The sequence below is a fragment of the Ochlerotatus camptorhynchus genome, unplaced genomic scaffold, assembly GCF_037179485.1.
Source record: "Ochlerotatus camptorhynchus isolate MF236.1 unplaced genomic scaffold, CSIRO-AGI_Acam_v1.1 ptg000282l, whole genome shotgun sequence".
Classification (NCBI taxonomy): domain Eukaryota; kingdom Metazoa; phylum Arthropoda; class Insecta; order Diptera; family Culicidae; genus Ochlerotatus; species Ochlerotatus camptorhynchus.
In genome coordinates, this window is record NW_027040771.1 from 196,355 (window position 1) to 214,249 (window position 17,895).

The 17,895-nt window shown below is 41.0% G+C and overlaps 1 protein-coding gene across 1 annotated transcript in view; it reads left to right on the forward strand.

Annotated features, from left to right (window-relative positions):
* Positions 1-3,742: 3,742 nt before the first annotated feature.
* The window catches only part of sr (stripe), a 322,818-nt gene continuing 308,665 nt past the window's right edge, over positions 3,743-17,895 (forward strand). Inside the window, exon 1 of the mRNA XM_065228095.1 lies at positions 3,743-4,926. Coding sequence (XP_065084167.1) covers positions 4,452-4,926 — 475 coding nt within the window. The 5' untranslated portion in view covers positions 3,743-4,451. The remainder of the gene's footprint in view (positions 4,927-17,895) is intronic.

The window sequence follows — 17,895 nt, forward strand, 5'->3', positions numbered from 1 at the left end:
CACGCTCAAGAAAGTGATTGCTGCAGATCCTAGATTTTTTTTTAAGTTTCCATGTCTTTGTGCTGTCCAGTAAAGATTTAAATGCATCTGACCCACAATTTTCCTACTAATAAGAAGAATCAACAAAAGTAAAATTTAATTCAAGATGTAAGCCGGCAATTGAAAGAAATTTCAGTTATCGGACACTTAACTGTCTTTTCAAAACGTCAAATAAGGTGAACACACATATTTATCATTATACGTTAATAGAGTAATGTTTGCTCATACTATGAACCCCCGTTAATTTGAACGATACCACATGCATATCAAATGCCGCTTCGCATATTCTGGACGATAGTTATCAGCATACAATAAATCGATTTAATTCCAAGATATAAGGAATGCAATGCAACATCAGTAATACGTCACACTCAAAAATTAATTCTAGGCTTGCTTTCGACGTCCACATGAAGTGAAACAAAAACATGTTTTCTGATGTGGAAGAAGTTGTGGCACCAACGATGGCTGACCCCATTGCTTACGTACGGTGGAGACATCTACAATTTGTAAGTGGGTACGTGAAACTAAGGTTTTCTGTCTGGATACTCGGGGGTGCCTTCAACCCAGTGTAGATGAATTACGTTTGTTTTGAAAATCTTTCATTGCATTTGATCCTCAAAATCATCCTCACCTAGACGAATATTAATATTGACAACAACAGGGACAGCTACGAATAGAGTTCTCCAGATGCACAAAAGTGTGCATGAGACCGCGCGCTACCATTTGAGGTAGTTGGTATATCGCGATACCTTTTTGGTTCTTCCTCTTCCTCTTCTCAGTCTTATACATGGATATTGGATTTTAGTGTTTGTGAGATTGTGCTTGGAGATCTCTGTAAAGTAAAACAAATGTTGACTTCGATACTCAGAGGTTGCCTTGATCAAGTGAATGTTCCCTAATAAAAAAATACCATAATCGAACGATAACCCAAATTATAGAACTATTCCACAAATGGTTTGAATGAAACCCCGAACACGTCGAATAACCATACAAGAATTATAAGGGTTGTTATGTCAAAAGTCCAATTCATGCAGGTAGTTTGTCTATTTACTAAAGTTGTCTTAGTTTTCAGCTAAGTTGAATGTAGAAGAAATCAGGCGTAACATTTGATAACGGTACAAAACATTTTGTAAACAAAAGTTGTAAGGCCCTTTACACGCGAACCGAAGCACGCTCACGCAAAATTTCCCCCACCCGATGATGTTGTTGGTTTACGAGGGCGTTTTTCGGTTTGCTTGCAAGGGGCCTTACAACTTTTGTTTATAAAAGCTTTTGTGCCGTTATCAAATGTTACGCCTTAAATGATTTGTCTCAGCACTTGTAAGCAGTTTTATTACGCTCTGCTGAAAATCAGTTATAAATTTAATTTGATTTTTGATTGCTTGGCTGCAATCGACATCAACCGACCATGAGTCATGGCCGACTTAAACATGTGGGTCACGAGTTGTTATCAGTTGGGTCGCAGGAATTTAGACAGCTTGGTCATGTATTAAAAATATCGTCAAGCAATTCTCTGAATTTAAATTGATGTTGAGATAATCCAAATTAACAATTTGTTTCAAAATGATTCTCATTTAAATTTTTGTGATTAATTGATTATTGATTATTGACGTTTTCAAGACCGTTCAATAATTTAATTTAAGGATTATTCTACCGCTCCAGGTATTTTTGGTGACTTATAGGCCATTTAAATATTGTTTAGCCATTAGTTTGGAAAGGTTTGACCATTTTGGCACTATCTGACCATTTTTGATGCCATTGATATGCCCTTTTGACGATTGCGGACCATTTTTGGCGTTTTTCAAACCAATTTTGACATTTTCAGACTCTGTAAGGTGCTATTTATGAAGCTTTTTGGGCGATTTTTACCGTTTTAGGCAATTCAAACCATGGTCTAAAATACTACAATAAAACAACATTTGTTACTTGGGTCATTTTTTGTATTCGCATGTTAGCCCTGAGTCGATCATACTAGTATCTCGTTTTAATACTACGTATATGTTTCGATTACTCTTTCAGTGTTTTCAGATTATTTTTGCACATTCAAAGCCCTTTTTAGATCGATTTAGCAGTGATGCAAAATGTCATGACACTCACTCGGCACTCGTCAACGCATCAACCGACTATCGCTGACAGAACGTTTTGTCACGCAGTGACAGGTAGTGCCATGGCAAACTACTATCACCAGGCAATTCGGAGTATTCATTAGCTTGGGGACAAAATCGATCTTGTTGGCAGCATACCACTCCAGAACCACCTTGGAGTAGCGGCAGCTGGCCAAATCGGGCCAAAAGATGACTTTGCCCTTATGCTTGCGGATAAATGGGAATACACGTTTTTTTCAGGCGTTCTTCGATGTAAACTTGGGATGTCATCGTCGAGCATGTGACGAATGGTTCCGTTTTCAGGCCACAACTGCAAATCGCTTGCCAAATTATGACCTTCTTCGCGAACTTGTCGGCAAACACGAACTTGAATCTTCCCGGCACAGCCCCACGTCCAGTCGCGATGTAAAACTTTTGACCGGGAAGCTGCTTACAATATTTGACGTGTGTTTCATCATCGATCAAAGTGCAGCCCTTGTGTTTCGTCAAAACATGGTCGTACAAGAGCCTTGCACGGTTTTTGGCCACAGAATTCTGCTTCATGTGCTGGTTCGGATGTTTACTGGCTTTGTACGACTTGTATCCTTCCCCGGCAAGGATGTTCCGCACCGTTTGAAAGTTGGCGTTGTAACTTCTGGCCACATCTCGGATCGAAAGACCGGGGTTGGCTTTAACGCACCTCAACACCGCGACCGACTACTTTGATCAAACTTCTTTTTTTCTTTCTTTAACGTCGGTCTCTGTTCCGCAACCTAGTGCCAATCACCGACGGCCATCGATTGCCATCCATTGACGGCAATCGAATGTGCAGGAAGGAAGCTTCCACACCTGCGTAGGATATCGCACCCATTAAACACACACATGGGCCGGGACCACTTTGATCAAACTTGCTCCAGTTGTTCTCTATAGAAGTATAAACAAATCACTGTCAAAGATTTTTGATTCCCAACACTAGAGGCGTGCCAGCGGTGCGCAAGGGGCGTACCAATTTACTTTCAGTCAGCCTTTATGTTATAAATAAATCCAAACAAATAATTGACAAATGAGAGGCAGGGTGCTTTTTAATTAAGGTGGTGCAAATTTTCGGCTTATATGTTAATGCTCCACAACATTACCAGCATAACCATTTCAAAAGATGGTAGGTAGAATGCTGATATACTGAGAGGTGAAATTAACATTAAAGACAGGGAAATTCAAAAAAAAAGTCCAAATACATGGTGGTGCTGTGTTTGTTTCGCTGGGTGTATTATCCGCATATGATCCTATTATATTAGCTGCAAAGAATGACTCACAATAAACTGATTGTGACCGAAAACGATGTAAACAAATAAGGACCGAACTTAAATCCTCATCCATTCAGTTGTCATTCCATCTACCGATACTCCGGGCCAATCCACCGAAAACCGGCTAAATTTAGAACTGTATGTAGAACGATTCCACCCGCAGCCACGTGTCAGGCGAAATCCACACTCTCTCCAATTAAATTCGTTTCCACCTAAGCTAATTAATTAACTGCAATCGTCCCTTCTTTCTTTCTCTTTTCTCCACTATAGCGGCATATTTTTAGAGGTAACAACAACAACAACAACAACAACAACAACAGCAACGACGACGGCAAGGAAAGACAGTGGAAATCAGTTCAGCTCAACGGTGACATTAAGGACAATCAACTGATCAATTAGATGCTTTATTGTGGCGAAGAACAGCTCAACTCCTAACACCCGAGCACCAAAAGAAAACGATCGCGAGGAGAACTTTCGACCTCACCATTTATAGCGTGAAACAATCAAAAGAAGAAAACAAAAAAGGGAGCTTAAGGTTCCATAAGAATATTAGTGCTGTGACACGATTTCTGAATAGCTCGTGGGAAGAAGCTATTTTGAAGGTGAAATTTATGTGCATCATACTGTAGGTAGTTTGTGTTCAACGAAAAATAGAGTTGGTGTTTATAGTAAAATGCAGTGGCAGATCCCTATCGAAAATATGTGCCGTTAATGTGAATTAAATGTCTTATACAATTGCAACCACAGTCTGATCTCGATTTGAGACATCTTTTTAAGAAAAAATATCCGAAGAGCTCAAACAAGTGTGCAGTAATTGAAGTGTGCAGTGCAGTGTAATCGTGTGTGGCCAATCGGAATTTCATAGCCTTTGGAGAAAAACTCCAAGAAGAATCCAATTGTACACCCCTGCTGAAGTAGGAAAATTGTGATATGGAGATCATCTCAATTAGAAGCCGTCGGTTTTTGATTTTTAGTTTTGTTTATTTCTGTTCCAAGAGCGCTGCTCCCTTCGACGGCCCGAAAAATGCTCGCTATGCGTCGCGAAAGTGATCAAATCTACAACGGTAGTACCAGTGCGATTAACCACCATAGCAGCAACAGCAGCTACAGCCAACACTTGATTCCGTCCCACGCCGTCGGGAGTGCCAACGGTCATCCCACCAACAGTGCCCTTTCGGCTCATTTGAACAACAACAACAACAGTCACAACACCAGTAGTGGTAGTGTTTCCAACGTAAATGCCAGTAGTGCCGGGCTAAACAGTGAATCAGTCGCGAGTGCTATCGGAACTAACAGTCCGTCAGTATCGACGACGCCATATCATCATCATCATCATTCTCACCTCTATCACCAGCAACAACAGCAGAATCATCAAACTGCTCAGCACCATCATCATCATAACCCTGGTGGTGTGAGTCACTGCTTAAGCGGCCTTGGAGGCCTGGGCGGAGGAACCTCATCCGCCGCCTACGGAAGCTACACAAGTTACGGAGCGGGAAGTAAGTGAACCTCTTACCGTTTTAACTCTAACGATTTCCGAGAACTCGACAGTCTTTATAAATAGGAGCATAGGTCTTGTTGCTTAATGCACAGTGGTTCTTCCATAGGATTGATGTTAAGAATTATAAAAATAAAATTGTTTTTCCGGCTCGTCATGGTCTTAGGTGGTTATTCAGGGCTGGTAGCAGGTTACTTTTTAGTGACTAGGTCACTTTTTCTTAAAGTTGAGACACTAATGTAACTTTTCTACGACCAATGTTGAGAGTACAGAAGTTTCCTTTAAAAACACATTGAAACTCAGCTTGACGTGCTAGTAAGTTTTTGTTAGAAAGATTCATTAAAAATCAGCGTGTAAAATTTGACAAGAAAGGTTGCGAACAGACGGGAATGTAAACTATTCAATTGGTGTTGACAGAATGAATAATATTTTGATTTTCTTTTGAAACTTTGAAAAATGGTCTAGGAACATGTTCGAGCTCTTGACACTTTTCAAAAATCAGAAATTCAGAATCAGATTGAACAAGCCCAGTAGCTTTAGTATTTGTCCGAACAGCGGAAAAAAAAAATCATGTTCCAAAATCATGAGTATTTTTTTTCTAAGGCAATTACATTGTATTGTATTTATTTTTTCAAACCTCTAAAATCAAAAAATTTTCAAATCCAAATTTTTGAAAAAAAAAATGAAAGATCACAGGGCTGGTTCGTTTTTTAGTCGCTTGTTACTATTTTGAAATCAGCTACTAAAAAGTCACATTTTACACCAAACAGTCACTAAAGTAACCATTTCCCTAAAAATAGTCACTAAAGTCACTTTTTCTCATCCAATATACTGTGCGGCATAACAGTGCCATTAGCATTTTTTTGGCGAAAATGAATTATGAATTGAAATCGATTGTCATGTATCCAGGCCTGGGTTCCATCCCAGTCGGCGCCGCCGGGATCTTCTGAGGCATAACATCTCTGATCACGCCTTCCTTCGGATGGGAAGTAAAGCCGTTGGTCCCCGGTTCATGAGTTGATGAGTCGATAGCTAGGGTTCAGATGTGGGAGCTGCCTCCCTGGCGTCGGTAGCATTGGTGCTCAGCATGGAAAACAAGATCGACGGAAAACAAAACAAAGGAAAATTTTCCTTCTTTGGTCATTTTCGAAAATTTCGAAAACTACGTTGTCCCGTTCGTAAGAGTCCATAGAGAAAGAAAAATCTTCAACAGCGTTTTTCTCAGCTTGATGTTTTCATGGATGAGATGTACCGTATACGTTGTAATGTTTGCACCATTGAGCAATTTCAAAATTTAAAAAAATCTAAAAAAATTCGATTTCGGGGGATGTTTCTCAGAGTCTTAAACTATGTTAATCATCGATCGAGCTATTTCCTATCCTTCGACAATGTACCCCTCTAACCTCGAGTAAGCCGCGAGTATTCGGCCCAACTCCTACTAGTTCTATGTCTAGTAGGAGTTGGGCCGAATACTGAATTTTGTTACAAACAAAGAACAAAGAATTATCGGCTCCGTAAAGCTAACGCGATTGAGCCTTACAAATAAACGAACTAGATAAAAAAAAATCGATCGAGTTTCCACTTGCTGCAATTACAGCCTCCACACGCTTCCGGAATGCACGGCAGGTTCTAATAATGTAGCCTGGATCCATTTCTCTAGAGGTACGGGTCAATGTTTGTCTGATGTTCCTGCAACCACGGAGCCCCATCTTGTTGGCTTCGGACCGTACTGTTCTTTGATCTACGAAAGAACATACTTGCTTACTTAAAATCCCGATGTAGCCCTCCGTGTTGACCTTGTCGCCTACTGGAATGAACACCGAGTCCATTTTTTTGCCATCGGAAGCCACCAATCCAAACACCATAACGCTACCAGGACGCTTGGTCAGATACACGTTCTTGTTCTCGTCGGCCACGTATTTTACCAGAAGAGAACTAATATACCGGTCGGTTCTGGAATTTGATACGGGATCGACGGTAAACATGCTCTCGTCGGTGAACAGGATTACCGGATTTTTTCGCTTAAGGAAGTTCAAGCTTTTCTTGCATCGTTCGACTCGTAGCTCACGGATGCGGTTGGTAATCATGTGAGTTTTTTCCGTGCCCTTGACTTCACCCCGCAATCTTCCTTTACGATCTTCCGTGCCGTAAAGTCACTGATCCCGTGTTCCTTTGCCATTTCCTTATTGAACGCACTGGATTCACCCGAACCTTCCTTTTGATAGCAGCGATAACCCTCGGAACTCAAGCTGACCTCGGACGAACTGTGGCCAGCTTCGCGGGTAGTTGTCCTTTCTTTATTCGGTCTAAAACCCTTTTGACGGTCCACCAGGACACTCCACGGCGATTGAAATGTCTTTTTGAAACTTTTGCGCGTGGGACGAATCACGAATCGTCATGGTGCAACTATACTTTATTAGAGAGATTTTTAGCCGTTGGCTAGTTTATCTCTATACAATGGGAAGCCCCAGTGGGGGGTTCTGCCAGCAAATTTTGTTACGGAGTTGGCTTACAATTCACATGTACTCAAATAGAAGCAATTAAAACAGATTCCAGTAAAAAGACTAACAATACAGGCAACGAGAAAAAAAAAACAATCTGGTACATCAAAGTTAGGTAGAGTTTTGAAAGAGATCGGAGCTCCACCGTAGGAGGGGTAATCCCCCGTCCGGTAGAGATGTACCGTCAGCCAAAAGAAAGTTAAAAGGACCTAAATGTTGTTGTATAACCCAGCGTCCTTGAGGAAATGGAAGGTTCGTCGCCCTGTATGTCCCCCTAATGCTGTTGGGAAGTGCATATTGCTCCCGTAGTTGTTGGTATTGCGGACACAGGCATAGGATGTGTTCCACCGATGCTGTGGTTCCACGAACGTAGCACATTCTGTTGGACTGCGTCCCACCAAAACTATGTGAGATCCTTGTATGGCCTGTCCTAAGACGAGAAATCACTTTCTGATCCCGTAGTTTCGACATATCCGTCAACTTGCTAGTCGTTCCTTTGATTCTTCGGATGAAGAGGGATTGGGATTGGCACCACTCTGCTTCCCAGGCTTCCCACATTTTGCTGACTATCCATCGCTTTATGTCCTGTAGTGGCACTTCGTCGGTGTAACGGGGGCCAGCTGGTCCAGACCCTGCCAGGCTGTCGGCTTCGCTGTTTCCTGGGATACCGCAGTGCCCAGGGATCCAGGAAAATACCGTGTTCGGAGGTGTGGCCTCCACAATACCCTGTATCCCTGTATGTACGAATTGAATAGCACCAGTATGGGCCGGTCCGAGGGTGTTGTAACGGCAACAAAGATGGCCGCAGCTTTGGCGGATAAAACCGAGCATTGTGGCGGTAGGCTGCTACTCATCGGTGCTGAAATTCCGGCTACTCCAATTCTGACCTCGGCTCGGGAAAGCGATCCGTCTGTGTATATGTGGGCATGGGTTGGATAGTCCGAGCCTAGCAGTTCGGCTATTGTTCTCTTCAGCGCTGCAGAGTTATCTCCAGCCTTGAACCTGCTTTTTATCCGACTCTTGATTTTTGGTGGAGGTATGCGCCAACTTTTGTCTCCGTACCAGTGGACCTTGGCCACTGGGGGGAGCTCCGAATTGGCAGTCATGCGGAGGAATCTGTTCCCCTCATCGAGGAGAAAGATCCTGTCATTTCCGGAGGTCATTGCGGTAAAGGCAGCGGCTTTCGTTGCAATTGCTGCGGTTGTACGATGGCGGAAGGGCAGAATACCCGCTTCGATGCATGCGGCATCGGCGGGCGTTGACGGAAGAAGACCGGAGATAATCCGAACGTAGGTGTTAAAAGTTGGTGCTAGTATCTGCACGAGCTTTTCGGTGGCGATGCACGTCATCTCAAGACCGTACAGTAGGCGACTGTCGATGACGGCTCTTGCAACCCGGAAACGAGTGTCGCGATTGTTAGACCGGTGGGGGCGAGAAATAGTGCGGATCAAGTTGATCCTACTGCGGCAGTCGTTCTTGATCGCCTTAAAGTTCTGCTCGAAGTTGAGGGACCGGTCAACAAGTACCCCCAGAATACGGACCGTCTTCTTCAGTGGTATGGTCTGACTTTGAACTTTAATAGGTGGCCCGCTGACACGGTGCCGGGATGGACACACGTGGCACCTGACGCTTTTGGTGGCCGAACGCTGGAAACCTACCACGCTGGCCCACCTGGCTACAGCGGAGACTGCTGCATGGGCCTTGATCCTGTTACGTGCTGCTGTTGGGCCGGTAGTTACGATAAGTACATCGTATGCATACACGAAAATGTAAACATTTTTCGGCAGTCCTCCAAAAACTCCGTTCATGGCCACAAGGAAGAGGGTAACGGCGATAACTGAACCTTGTGGGACACCCGTCTCTTCTCTGAAAAGCTTGGGCCTCGTGTTGCCAACTGCTACTCTGAAAGAGGGATCGGTCAGGAAATTTTTGATGATGTGGACCATGGGTCCACACAGCCCCCAGTTGACAAGCTGCTCTAAGACGAGGGGCGTCCACGTCCTGTTGAAGGCCTTCGATATACCCAACGAGACGATCTCGCTATCGTTGGCACTCTTGAGGACCTCCCCTAATGTTGCAAAATAAGTTGACGTTCCGTACCCTTGACGGAAGGCGTGCTGTCGATGGTCGAGCAGGTTTTCGGCTTCAAGGAAATGCTTTAGCCTCCTGTTGACCATTCGCTCCAGGACCTTGGCCATACAGCATGTCAAGGCTATTGGCCGGAACTTGCTAGCTTCACGGGTTGTTTCATTGGCTTTTGGGATGGGAATGACTAAGCTCTCTTTCCACGACGCTGGATACGAGTTGGTGAGCCAGAACTTGTTGAAAAGCTCCAGCATCCGTAGCTGGGCTGGCGTTGGTAACCTCTTGAGTAGAGGGTACCCGATTTCGTCGGGATCCGCCGACTTTCCGTTGCTGCAGCGGAGGGCATGCTGCAATTCCTGCCAGGAGAACGCCTGGTTGATGTCCGAGTTTTCAGCGTCAAAAGAAACCGAAAAACTTGCAATGGATGACGTCGAAGGCTTAGCTTTCCGCTTGAATTCGTCTTCGTACTTCTCGATGGCTGCGAGATCGGCAAAGTACGAGCCGAGTTCGTCCGCTACAATTGCAGGGTCAGAAACAGCTTCACCGTTAATCTGTACGTGGAGCGGTGTCATGCGCCGTTTCCCACTGAGGGCGTTGACTTGCCTCCATAAGTCGGCAGAAGACTGTGATGAATTCATTCCTTCCAGAAAGTCCATCCAGCTGGTTCGTTTGGCGACACGGATTTCTTGCCGGCATTGATTGTGCGACTCATGGTAGTGACGGAGAGCGTCCTAAGTAAATCATTTTCTTTTATACACAGCCTACTACGCACTATGGGAAGTTCCCATACAAATAGGTGGCCAAAAATATGTCGATCTTTAAAACTGTTTTTGTGTTACCCTTGATGTGTGCGATAGCATTTTATAACTCATAACTTTTCAGTGAAATGGTTAAAATTAGGTTTAGTAGGGTAAAGTACGTCTTCATCAGTATTTATGAAAATATAATTTTTTTTCCTTGGATTTGTTTTCCGTCGATCTTGTTTTCCGTGCTGAGCACCAATGCCACCGACGCCAAGGAGCAGCTCCCACACCTGGACCCAAGGGCGTAGCCAGGTTTCGAGCTAGGGAGGGGCGAAAAAAAATTACCATAGAAAATTTGGCCGAATGCCATTTCACCGAACGCCATTTCCTCGAAAGCCTTTGTGTTGCCGAGTTTAGGGGGGGCAGTAGACCCCCCTGCCCCTATCTGGCTACGCCTATGCTGGACCCTACATATCGACCCATCAACTCATGAACCGGGGACAATGGCTTTACTTCCCTGAACATCCCGGCGGCGCCGACTGGGATTGAACCCAGGCCTGCTGGGGTGAGAGGCAATCACGCTTACCACTGGAAATATCCATGTATGGAGATATAAATGTTTTCAACAGCTCATTGATAGTTTGATGCCCGTATTTTGTCAATGAATGTGAAAAAACACTTTTTTTGTAAAATTTAGAGCCTATTCAAATATTACGTATCGTCAGAGAAGATACGCCCACGATTACCCCCTGAAATAACGGTACAAATGTATTACACAAAGAAAAAGTGCTTGATGAGGGATTGGAAGGTAAACCAGCACTCAATGTTTAGCGTTACGGACTTTTTAAACTAGTCCTTTAAATAATACGTCGCAAATTATAATTCATAAATATCCTATGCATCTTATCAAATCAGGCCTCAAACCTCTACCGAACTTTTTTACCTTAGCTTACCGTGTATTAGCGAACAAATACGTTGACAAAGTATGATGTTGTTTACTTTATACGTACCAATCGAAATTGAACTTATTAACGGATCTGAAGAATTCATTGCACGAATGAAGACATCATATAAGTTATCTTCCCGTGATGTTTTCCTGGCATGAATTTCTCGATCTCTTCGATAAAATTTGTTACGACATTCGGAAGCCTCTTCTCCTATCATGCCAACAGGTGCAGGAGAATAAATTATAATTTCTCCGCAATGTGCAAGTACTTTGTGTACCGATGCTGGAATTTTGTACCATGCATAACAGCGAAGGTAAAGGCGGTATGTTTCTCGAGCATATACGTCTACTTTTTGCGGGTTTACTGGTTGTTGACAGTTGATAGTTATCAATATATTTCTGAATCTGACAACCAAGTCATGGTCTATTTCCAGAATGCTGCTAAGCAGTTCAGTATCCGAGAAAAGTCTTCGACAAACATTCCCGGTTGTGCTGTTTCCCGATCCTCCTGCTCTTGGCTCATCAACCCACACGCCAAATGATTCGTAGAGCTTCTTTTTAACTTCTTGTTTTCGTTTTTGATACACCTCTCTAAACTCTTTTGTGACCCGCCATTGCTTGAATTGAATTCTGTATGAAATGTGAAGTAAGAATTCCAAAAACCTCATCCAGGCGTGTAATGGTGAAATTCCATACTGCAATGTCTCCAATCTTGACGAGAATCCTTTTTCAAATTCACTTTCATCGTTCATTTTATTTGGCGATGCACCACAAATAGGGCAACATTGCATTGAAGACGTGCCGGTTATAAAGGTCAAAATTTTTCCATCAATCATACTCATAACGAAGTCGAATAAAACTGTGACTGATTTTTCGTCAGATAATTCAACTTGAACTGGCTTAAGATTGCTGAATTCTAATTCAACTTCCTCTTTCGTTTTAAGTACAACTTCTTTGCTCTCTTTTATAAACTCCAATATTATTGATCGACAAAACCGGACGCTCTGAGGCATTTGATTGAACCAAAAGATTTTGTTCGAATCATTGCTCAGTGAAAGCCGAATTGGTGTTGTGGCAGTAGCTAATAAATCTTCATCTGTTAGTGCTTGCTTCTGACTACAACTTGAAAAGTGTTGGTGGTATGCGAGTGCCCAGAATCCCCATGTACTGAGAAGAATCAATTCTACATTTTTCAGGTCGTTTGAATCCAAGTATTCGATCATTTCAGCTTGTTGCATCACAATCAACCGTTTAACCACAGACAAACAGACATAACACTCGCAAGTTGTTCATCGAACAAGCATTTAACGGTCAATTAAAAAGTATCGTAGTTGGTAGTACCGCCACCTGTAGCGCGCATAGTCAATTCTCTTGCGTTTGACGTTTACACACTACCGCCATCTATTCAGCGTACTACCCACCACAGTGTACTCAACAGATGGCGGTAATGTTTTAGCGACGATGTTTTACAGTGAGAAATATTCAATGCGTTATGTCTGTTTGTCTGTGGTTTAACTGTATGTTCCATGAGATCTTGAGGGTTTGCCTTCATTGAAGAAAATAGATAAATATATCGAAATACCATTCAAACAGTTTATATATAATATAAACAAATGAATAAATATTTTATTGGGCAGTTTTCTGTCTTTAAGATCCTCGTGATCTTAATATCATCATTTTAAAAATGTTAAATAACTGTTTTAGGGATAAAATCTCCTATTAATTAATAACTATTTTAGGAATAAAATCTTCCCTGAAATAGTTATATATTAAATGTATGTAGGAAGATGCAAAAACATATTTTATCAAGCAGTCGCACTTCAGTAAAACGATTAAAAATAACCTTAATTTTTTTTAGCTGTTATTTCAATCGCATTCACAGGTGGAGCACAAATGGCTTTCATCTTTCGAATACTCCAGTAGCTTGGGAATCGTGCAGGATCTGCACTATGTATGTTTTCATACTGCGATTTCGAAAATCCATTATCGATGAAGAAGGTAAACGCTTCTTCCGCTGACATCAAACCACGGTGCTTTTTCAACTTAACAAACATGCTATGCGCGTTGTTTTGATTCTTCAGGATGTGAACGCCAAGAACGCCAAGAACGTTCATTAGATTGAATTGCTGATTATTGAAGGCTGTTCTTCTTGCAATCATCAGAACTTTCTCGGATGAATCCGATTTCCGATCAACTTCATTTGCGATTAGACGACGTTTACTTCTATCGCTAAGTTCTGAAAACTCTTTCTCAGGTCTTCCACGTTTACTGAACGAGGCAGAATCTTCGATGCCATCCTTTTGTATGAATTCGTCGATACCAAACGATGTATTGAGCCACGCTTTATTAACCCGATCGAACTTTTCTTTCTGTCTGTTTGCACTTCTCCATTTTTTAACGAATTTAGTGTAAACGTTTCTTATTTTACACCGTAGAATTTCTTTTTTTGACTCAATTATTTCATAAGTTTGACAAATTTCTTCGAATGTCGTCGTAACTTTGTCAACAATTCGTTGCTTAAAATCATACGATCCAACGATGTCCATATATTTCAATGCCATTTTCACAATATTAAATACATTCACTTTAACCTACTTTTCAAACAGAATTCTGCAATGTTCGTTCAGCTGCACTTGTTGACAGTTTGTAGACAGTGGTGATGATGGATAAGGCGAGTAAAACAAAACCAAAACAAACACACCAAAATAAAACAACCTATTTTAGGTAAAATAAATAATCTTAAGTAGGAAAAATTTCACCTTCGGCAATTTCTTTGCCAGGGAGGTAAACAAACATCCTGAGCACTACATTTTGGCCAAAAGATGAAACGTTGAACTGATGATTATCATGATGTACCCTTACCAAGGAATCAAAAATATCTCCAAATGACAAAATAACAAGCGATCAACGAACCGAATAATAACGCTATGTCAGAAGTGGAAAACAATAATGATATAATCTTCACCAATCTTTTTCATGACAAGCAGCTCGTGCGACCCAACTCATTCGGGGCGGTAGAAGGAAACGAGCAAATTGTTGGCAAGCTGCTTCACGAAGTAAAGCCGAAGATGATACACGTGTGTTAATGGGAATTTTTTTGTTATGTCTTTTCCCGATTCATATAAAGCTATGTCCTCATCCGTGTATATTGCAACAAAGCAGGCAAGCAATATATCATTATCCTTCTACCACTCGGATCGAGCTTTGTTACAGAGCGAGTTTGTCATGGTAGTCGTAGCAACCGTTTTGTTTGTATCGTTGGTTGCTTTATGTGTTTGGATTCGCTGACCCTTACATAAAAAAACGCTAGAGTACATAATCGACTTATTTGTAATCCATCCGGGGTTTGATGAATGAAAACATAAATTTTTTAATTGGTGCTTTCTCGAGATAGAGCAAGTAAGTGCAGATGCAACCTTTGCTGAAAGTTAGCACTAGGATTGTACTTTATTCTCTTATGAACAGTTGAGCGAACCGAGGTGGACTTTTTTATTGCGACATGATTTAGTCTTGAAAAATCGTAATTTTTTGGTATTTTTTCATGTGACTATTCAAAAATTTGATCGATTTGTAATGTTGATAACGCCAATGGAAAGCTTAGATTTCAAGCTTTAAAATGGTATGTTTCAATATTTTTACATTACTGTATAGCATATGGGAAACATAAGATGAAAAATACGCTTGATTTCTATGATTTTCCGCTTTTTTCAACTTTGGTAGCATGTATCTTCCGTTAGCCACAATATTATGTTGAAATATTTTCAGCTTGTCTTAACTAGAGTATGTACTCTCAATTGGCATATCAATATGTGAAATTAAAAATAGTAAATTTTTATATTAATGGCCACCCTTCTCCCCATAGCTACGGTATGAGCTATAGGTTACGTGCATGCAAAGAAAACCAAGGCATTGTATGCACAGGTGAAACGGGAACATTATTTGTACGATGGTGCAAACATTATCACGCATACGGTATGGTATGGGTATACCTTATTCTGATCTGATACCAAAATTTGGTGTACTGGCAACATAAATATGATATTGACGAGTCTGACATAAGAAGTAAAATTCCAAAAAGTTATCTCAAAAATGTTCTGCGAATAACCAAATAATAAATAATTTTGTTATTATAATAACTGACGGACAACAATGCTTTTATGCTTTTATGCCAGAATATGTATGTGGACGCGTTTCATCTAAGCAAACTTTGCTCGAGATGGCTGATCCGATCAATATGGTTAATACCTGCGTGTCGTTTAAACTCGGTTTTTTTTAAGTCAGAGGAAGGCTTATTCATTAATTTAGGCGTTAGTATCTGAAGAAGAAATCGTACGCATTTGTATTGTATTGAAGCCAAGAGTTTTCATGTTTACAATTTATCCCAATAAGACCAGTTGGATTTGGACCAGTAGATCCTACTCAAATTTGGGTTGTTTAGAAATAGCGTGCATCCGGTGCTGTTTTTGCCAATACATCTAAACATCTATACATCTAAAGCGGACGTTACACATGTCAATATGTTCACGAGGAGGATAGTGTAACTGTCGCTTTAAATCTTGGTCTATATATCACCCTCATTTTTCAAAATTGCAATTAGAACTGGTACATCGTGAAACAAATCTGGAAACTGTCTGACCGATCAGCCCCGTTAGCGTAGCTAATGAGGGTGTCTTAGACAGAGATCCCACATTTTTTCGAATTTAATTCTGTATTCTTGCGTATCATTTGAAAAAAAAAACCTATCCTCGTTGATCGATTCATTTCACCGACTTTCTCTTTGATTTACGACGGCAACATAAACGAATTTCTCGCTAAGCTCGCAGGATAGTACGACAGAAGTTGATGTTAGCTTTAAAGTCGCTATATTCAGCGGAGAAAATCTTGGGAACCAATTGAGCTGTCAAATAGCGGAACCAATCGAGCAAATCACGACCAACAACAGAAAAGAGCACATCAGGTATTGCGACTTAAGGCACGCAAGCTAACACCATCTTAGGGCTGGGAAAATTTTCCGCTATCCGATGATGCCGGTTATTTTGCGTTCGATTGGCGAGGAATAATCAACGTTTTTCACGAAAGAGAAAATCGATTACGGGAATATGCCCACGTTGCGCGAGTATTTTGATCATTAAAAAACCTTTTTAATAATGGTTTCAGTGCGGATTTGCGTAAATCTCCATTCAAAGTTCAGAAGGAGTTTGTTCTAAGCTTAGAATCATGAAAAATTTCTAAAGTTTGCTTTCTAAAGAACTTGTCTATTTTAAATATCTTGAAATCCTATAATTTTGATCGCGGCGCCGGTGGTGTAGTGGTAAGCGTGATTGTCTATCACCTCAAAGGCCTGGGTTCAATTCCAGTCGGTGCGGCCGGGATTTTCCGAGGCATAAAATCTCTGATCACACCTTCCGTCGGAAGGAAAGTAAAGCCGTTGGTCCCCTGCTCATGAGTTGATGGGTCGATAGGTAGGGTCCAGGTGTAGGAGCTGCCTCCCTGGCGTCGGTAGCATTGGTACTCAGTGCGGAAAACAAATCAATAAAAAAAAAAATCAATCTTGATGTGTATCTCTTCTACAGTCTGAAAATACAAAACATTAAGTACCAGTTATGAGAGACAAATACGGCTGAAAAGTTCCATAATGAATTCACTATCAGAATTCCGATTTGACAAAACATATGTTTAATTAACCATCGTATCATGGTTAATCAAACAAATAGAAAGGGAAACTAATATCGCTTCCAACGAGAAATCAGAACATCTGAACATCAAAAGTCCATTCGAAAGGTTCCAAGCCAAAATAATAATATTTATTTAGTGAAAAATACGATTTGGGTTTGATGCTCAGATTGAATTCAAGTTGCTTTAAGGAGAAAAATGATTATTTATCGTAATTAATAAATATAAAAAATAATTTAAAATACATTCCCTTTATTTGAAAAATCAGTATCAAAATATAAAAAAAAATCTGTATGATTGCAGATAAATCTGTATATGTGGCATGACTGCAACGAACTCATATTTCAAAAAAAAATCTTCAATTGGGCTACAATGAGACAAGTTTGTTGAATTGCGGTTTTTTGGTACATACGGGATATTTTGATTTCCAATAAGGTAAGTGTTTTCTTAGCATAATGCGATGATGCTTTATGCAGCTTAAACACGTTGTTAGTCTGTGTGATATTTTTAAAGAAATTAAATTAATATTTTCTTCAATTCCTCTCTCCGATATGGTGATATACAGCATCACTTTCTGTTTCAACTTGAATCTTATATTTGGAGATGTTGCATAACTATTATCTGAATACTATCGATCATTTCCAGGACTGTGAGATTTTGAGAGAGGAAAGTAACTTTTATCATCCAAAATGAGACATTGCCTGAGTAATTTCTTGGGTTTTCACGTTCGAAATTTGTTGATCGGTGTATTCTGGAGCTCTTGATTTCTTTCGACAAACAATTCCTATCCTTTTCAACGTGGGGTAGGGGTGTGTGCACTTGAATTTTACCACGGCATCGCGGTGACTTATCAAATCTTTGTTGTTGAACGTATTGTGTAGCGATCGAAATCTGTTGTCAAGGATGCCAAAATACGATAAACAGTAGAAATTTGTACATTCTCTAATTGGAAATGATCCACCGTAAACTTTTTCACACGATTTTCGTGTGTCTTGTCCAATGATAATACGGAAAATTGGGCT